At 41.3% G+C, this 6,731-nt stretch overlaps 1 protein-coding gene across 3 annotated transcripts; it reads right to left on the bottom strand.

Moving 5' to 3' along the window:
* Window positions 1-868: 868 nt before the first annotated feature.
* Window positions 869-6,522, bottom strand: LOC144061366 (protein FAM13A-like). Of its 3 annotated transcripts, XM_077581748.1 has the most exons (6): window positions 5,812-6,191; window positions 5,163-5,364; window positions 4,884-5,090; window positions 4,322-4,502; window positions 3,895-4,037; window positions 869-1,136 (listed from the first exon to the last, which is right to left on the bottom strand). In XM_077581748.1, the coding sequence occupies exons 1-5, from the start codon at window positions 5,896-5,898 to the stop codon at window positions 3,896-3,898; spliced, it is 819 nt and encodes a 272-aa protein (XP_077437874.1). In that variant the 5' UTR covers window positions 5,899-6,191; the 3' UTR covers window positions 869-1,136; window position 3,895. The 3 variants fall into 3 exon arrangements, with proteins under 3 accessions (XP_077437874.1, XP_077437876.1, XP_077437873.1); XM_077581750.1 differs by lacking the exons at window positions 869-1,136; window positions 5,812-6,191 and adding an exon at window positions 6,470-6,522 and having other exon boundaries at window positions 3,586-4,037; XM_077581747.1 differs by lacking the exon at window positions 869-1,136 and having other exon boundaries at window positions 3,586-4,037.
* Window positions 6,523-6,731: the final 209 nt, after the last annotated feature.

Genomic DNA, 6,731 nt, shown 5'->3' with positions numbered 1-6,731 from the left:
ATTACAAGTAAAAATTTTAAGCGCTTGACGCCCCTAATTTTTTTTTTTTTAAATCAGGCAATTCATTTTTTTAATTGTAATTAATCGCATGACTTCTCTAGTTAAGCCTAACTTAACAATTAATCACAAATTTTATATCCGTTCTAAATGTACATTTTCATACTCTTGTTAACAAATGTGGGAAAATAATGTTAAACTAATAGAAACAGTTCAAATAAAATTTTGACGTTTATAGCCGTCAATGGCAATGAATGAGTTAATAAAATATAAACTGAAATGACTGTTTAAATAATGACGCAAATGGTGTCAATACTTCTAATCAATACTCTCTATCAAATCTGCACCAAAGTGCAGGTGCGCGCACGCGTGTGTATGTGTGCGTGTTGTGTTGCTGCGAGTCCATTCAAGTTGTGGCTTCGTCATATGTGACATGAGTGAGGCACAAGTGAGACAACCTGTCCTGCAGCTCTGCTCTCTGAAAGCAGTGTGCCACCCACCATACTAGGTCAGCGCAAAATAGCCAGTTAGCGGTTAGCGACCCCCCCCCCCCCCCCCCAAGCCCGCGGCGCCTCCGTGTTATTTGGACTGGAATCATATCAAAAGCGTGTCTGTGGGCGCCGCGCTGCCCCAATAACCCACTTGTCACACCGACCGCGCGACCAGCACAGCGAAGGCGAGTCAAGCTGGCACAAAGGAGGACAAGAAACGACGGCGGCGTCCCAAACAATCACATCACCGGAGTGAAGACGGAAACGGCAATGGCAGCCAGGCCTTTTGGAGTTTAACAGACAACTTCGGAGCAAACTTAACAAAGTGACGTAACTTATTTTGTCACGCAAATTCGACACCAACTACTTTTTCTGTGTATTTCTATGATCATTGCCTAAGAAAAGTTATAAAAATATTAAATGGGAGAAGCCCTCCCATTTTAAACATCTATCCTTCCTTTAGTCTTTCCTCTGGTCTCTTGATGTCGCCCTAATCTGTTGGAATTTAGATGCATCTGGGGTTGGTGACAGATTCTGGATTCGTGGAGGTTGGCATCTGGTTGGTGTTGAGTTTCACTTTGTTCCATCTTTTTTTTCCCTTTGATCCTTCCTCTGGTCTCCTGACAACTTCACGACTCTGGCGGGACTCTGAAATATTCGGTTAGAGTGAGGGGTCTTGGATTTATAACAGGTTTCAGGTGAATTAAAGAGCACAAACTTCTGATGAATATTACATTTGCGGAATATGAGTTACGAAGCAAAATCCAGCTGTTTTTTTTTCCAGCTCAGGTGGCGGCCATTTTGCCACTCGCTGTTGACCGAGGATGACATCAATGTTGCGCAGGGCTCGGGCAACGACCAATCACAGCTCACCTGTTTTCTGAAGCTGAGCTGCGATTGGTTGTTAGCTGAGACCCGAGCAACATTGATGTCATTTTCACTCAACGAGTGGCAAAATGGCCGCCTTCTGATATTGATTATAACTGCTGGATTTTGCTGCTTAATTCATATTCCACTAACGCAATAGTAACCAGAATGCCATATTTAGACTAGTGGGGTTGCATAGAACATATTATTGTCAATATTTTTTTTTTTGGGGGGGGGGGGTTAACTTCCCCTTTAAGTATTGTTGTAAAACACAATATAAGTGTGTTGACTTGGTGGTCAGCCATCGGGTGTCTCGCTGGCTAAAACCCGAAAATGTGAGACCGACAGAAAAACCACTAGCTCACCGCGCTGTCCTAAGAAAAAAAAAGAAAAAAAAAAAAAAGAAATTGCTCATCCATGGTTGTTTGCGGAGGATTGCAAAATCCATCATGACTCAGAAGGTGTCAATTAATTCTTGTATCAGAATCTTAGAACTGCGAGGCAGACGTGCTAACCACTAGCTCATTGCGCTGTCCATGTTTGGTCTCGTCGGATGACCAAAAGATTGCATCGTGACTCACATGGTGTAAAAAAACAAATTGAATCCATATTTGGACCTTTATCGATGTCCATCCTAAAAATGAATGGATTGATGGTTTTAGCATGTTCAATAAAAAGATCAACATGCGCCTGCTGTGTATCAACAGATGAAGCACACAAGACCGGCAAAAACAACAACACGCTTTTGTATGTCGGATGGCCGGCAGTCAAGCATGCAGCTGACATGAGGGCGGCTTCCATTAGCGAGGAGAACGCACGCCATGATGAGCCCGCCTTACTCAACCAGTGACTTCCTGGAGGCAGAGCGGCTCAACTCCATGCCTTTTTTCATTTACAGCCGGAGCCCAAACGCGCACGTAAACATTACACGCAGCGGGATGGCGGCCGTTGTAGCCGCTGGAAGGAGCTGCAAGTAGGTCACAAATGATACGCACGAACACTCGCATTCAAACAGGTCGCCCCACCGCCGCTGGGCTTCTGACCGAAACGCAGCAAAGAAATAATTAAGCACACTTAAATTGTCATCATCACAATACAGGATATTTGCAGATTTTGTTTTGTTCTGAATTTAAAAATAATTGTAGGTGTTTTTTTTTAATTATTTGTATCCCAATCCAATGTATTTAAATACTGTATTCGAACGTTCTCACAAGTACGGTCAAAACAATGTACTTATAGGCTACAAACATATTTATTATAAAAATATATATGAATATTTATATATAAAAAAAATGCTGAACTTAAGTAATGCACTGCAGACATAGTAATAAATCTACGAATAAGCAATGTTTTTGACTTAATTTTTTTATTATTTTTTGAGCATACAGTAATTGTATAATGTGGGCTAAATGCTAAAAAAAACATTTTTTCCCCACTCGTAGTGTATCTAAATACGTTTGAACAAAAACGGCCAGCAGGTGGCAGTAGAGTAAAAGAGATCAGCCAGGGCCATGTTGCAAAAAGCTCTTTCCCCTTCTGGATATTCACAGATTTGTGAATAATGATGAAACTTAGCTATTTTCTAATGCTAATTGCAGCTAAACGGAAACAGATAAAAATATACTTGTTTTTTTCCTGATGAAAGAGGAGAGCCTAATCTTTCTTTTGGTAGCCTCCGTGTTTTTATAGCAATAGAACACTATTTTGTGGGCCTTGCAAAATCAGTCAAAATCCAGTAAAACAGCCGGGAGCGAAGGGGGTTGCTTCAGTGAAAATGGCTGCAAGTCAATGAGTTAACTGTTTAGAGAACATTTGGACCTTGATCGAACCCTGACGTGAAATTCGCTAGTATCGTTAATGTTCATCCATCAGTGGGATACGGGCTTAACTTAAAATGCCAAAACTTTTATTTATAATAAAAATAAATAAATCTTATAACTATTATTACTATATTATTCATTGTTTAAAAAAAATGACATGGAAAAGCCTTGAAAAAATAATAATCGCTTATTATATTACAATTACAATATTGAGGAGGGAAAAAATTGCAATTAGATTATTTTTCAAAATAATTCAGCCCTAATGTCAATTTGCAGGTAGGTAGGTAGAGACTTTATTAATTCCCAACAGGGAAATTCAAGGTATCCAGTAGCTAACAGTACATCCATATTAAATAATATAAAATAAATCAGTTAAAAATCTGTCACTGTGACTGCTTCTCTCAGCAGCTCATGAGGATGGACTTCCTCATCATCATCATCATCCTCAGTTCTCTTACAGAGTTCACTTTCCTCCCAATCACGCACACACTTCCTAACCACTTTGTCGAGGCTGTCGTGCGCTTCCCAACACTGTTTCCTAACCACACTGGCTAGTGAGGCCTCTCTGTCAGGTAGTTGGCAAACCAACCTATGAAAGCCGCTTCCACCCTCAATTTCTCAAATTCCGCCCTCGAAATCCGCAACTAGATGGTGCATGCGACATGCTCGGCCTGCTTTTTTTTTTTTTTTTTTACATTGCCAAGAAGTCAAAAGGTCACCTCAGAAGGGGTCCGAGGACGTCGGGGAAGGTGGGCGGGAGGCGCTGGGGGGCAGAGGGATGATCTTGTGCTTCCGGAGAAGATGGACCAATACGGTGTTGCACACGTTCTGCTCCTCCAGCATTCTGGGTCCAGCTTGAACGCTGCATGGGGGAAAACATGCCAGTCAGGCAAGTAAGTCTACAAATGGGTTGTGAAACACTCCCATCTAGTGGACACAATTACGCATTGCAGAAGTGTCATTGGATTGTAAGCAGCGCCTTCAGATATGCTCTTGCTTTGACTTTTGAGCTCAAAGTTGAGATATGAGCTCTGTGAACTCAATTCACAATAAGCAGTAAGTTAAGTCAAAATGAATTCATTTTTTAAGTTGTGTACTTTTGAATTGTAACGTGTAGAAGTGTTAAACGTCCCTCCGGCAACTTACTGAAAGATGCAGGGTCCGAAAATGGAAGCGAGAGCGTCCACCGTCATGTGATTCAACTGGCTGCAAGCCGCCACTCTGGAAAGGAAGTCGGCGAAGTACAACAAGATGGTGAGGTTTTCGTCCGGGATGCGGCAAAGGTGTTTTTTTAAGGCCAAGTTGAACTGGCTCTCGTCTGTGCTGGCTAAGGAAGGAAACATGAAAAAGGACAGGAACGTCTGGACATTAAGACTTACAATCTCAAGATGAAGGTTTGAGAAATGCGGGAAAAAAATGAATGAGATTGAAAATAATGAGTGGCAGTCCTCGATTGAGATATTTTGTTTTAGTTTCCGATGAAAAAGGCTCAGCAGTAACGCTAAAGCAGGATACAGTCAATTACCAAAGTGACCTGAAGAGGGCGCTGTTGCCAGACACAAACTCAAGTAACTAGTTGTGTTGCTGTTGAGTCATTCAGCACAATAAATGACAAGTTAAAGCTAACAACTAGCCTAGCTTCTTCTATGTCTTCTCCTACTATTCACACGGGGTGTCAAACTTTTTTTGGGGACTTCAAGCACTTTACCTCTGAAGCACTGGACGAGATTTTTGCGTTGGTACTCGGGGATGATGGGTTCGGGCAGCTGTTGAAAGAAAAGCTTGAGGAGCGACGCCACAGTGGAAACGTGTTCCAGCTCCAGTTTGACTTTCTCGCCACGATCCAGCCGCCATCTCAATTGATGGATCTTCACCACTGAGCCGCCCACGCGGAAGAGATCTTTGTATTCCATCCCTGATTATAAAAAAAAAAAAATGGGAGTCACAAACTGTTTGAGAATGAATCACAGATGTGCGCATCAATGACCATTTTTCTCCAGGCACTCCACCATATCTTGTAAGACGAGCGGTATCCCGTTGTTCATCATCCCGTTTTGTCTCAGCGTTTGGAGAGGAACGCCAAACACAGACTTGGACGCCACTCCAGACTTTGGCACCCGGAGAGGAGCAGCTGGATCTCGCTTGAAATGAATGCTAAACCACATCCTTATTGCCGAAGCTCTTTCCTGCTGGAAGGGGAAGGATACAACAATGAGAACTTAAAGCGACTAAAATGGACCATCACAAAAGGATGAGTTGGCGACTTTTCACCACACACCAAGCGATTGAACAGTGCACATTTACCTCAAAACTGCATCTGGTTTTAAGGCTCCGCATACAATATACTGTGTAGTATTGTTATTTATTATTATTATGAACCACATAAACATAGCGTGATTGTCAAGGAAGAAGTGGATCTGCCACAAAGACAAGGAAATGAGAATGTGTATTTTTGATAAGCTGTTGGCAAGGATTGATCGCCCGCATTCATTAACTCCATTAAGTCCACTCCTTACTTTCTAGGTGCAGGTACATTATCAAATTATAAATACAGTAAAGTATTATGAAATCAATCCACCTTTAGATAACTCCCAATACAGACAAAGGTGAGAATAAGTGATTGAGGACTTACTTACAGAGATTAATGAAAGTTTTCCTCCCATGTTGCAGCCAGATGGCACATCAAGCACTTCTGTTGGTGTTTTGTTATTTATTTCTCTCATTTGCAGCCATTTGGTCTCAGAAAAGGTTGCCTATTTTAAGACAACCCTTGACTTTTCCATTGTATTGTTGTGTTCTTCAATTAATTGTACTGTAGCTACAGAGAGCCATTTAATTGAGAGTAGGGACTAACCAATGAGGTCATCGGTACCGAAAAGAAAAAAAAGAAATAAGGCTGGCGGAGGGGAATGTAGCCGCATACTGACGTGACGTAGATATCGATCCGCGCGCTTGTTTTCTCAAAGTCGATTATATTTTAGAGCCTGAATAACAAAGACACTTGAGTATTGTTGGTTTTAAAGTAAAACAAATACTATACTGTGTCTGGACAGAGTGCTTGTATCTTACTTTCCTTGACTAACGGGACTACTAGACGTATAACGGAACTACTTGTGCGACGTTTTGAACGCTTACAACTTCCGGGTTTACGAGAAAGTGTAAAAAATAAATAAAAATAAATGACCAATAGGTTTTTGTGTAATCAGTTCACGTACACGTAACAAGTAGCGTTGCGGTGATGTACTTGTCATTTTTTAATTCGCGTAATGCCGACGTTTTCTTTAAAGAACATACCTCATTATCGTTATGATCGTGGTCATCTACTTCCGTGTTTGTTGACGTCACAAGCCGCGCCCACATTATCTCACAGCAGCCATATCAAGAAGTAAATAAGTACGATTTTTTTTAAAGGAAAAATATAAACTACTCTATATATTAAACTTTCCTGCACTAGTATTTTGATCAATGTGCCTAACTAAGGTAACCAAAATATCAGCAACAAGAGAGACGCCATAAGAAACATCCCCCCCCCCACTGTGAGTGCTCGTAAACCTTT

Source organism: Vanacampus margaritifer, chromosome 12 (assembly GCF_051991255.1).
Source record: "Vanacampus margaritifer isolate UIUO_Vmar chromosome 12, RoL_Vmar_1.0, whole genome shotgun sequence".
Lineage (NCBI taxonomy): Eukaryota > Metazoa > Chordata > Actinopteri > Syngnathiformes > Syngnathidae > Vanacampus > Vanacampus margaritifer.
The sequence above is the reverse complement of the archived record's forward strand: the minus strand, read 5'-3'. Positions and strand labels throughout refer to the sequence as shown.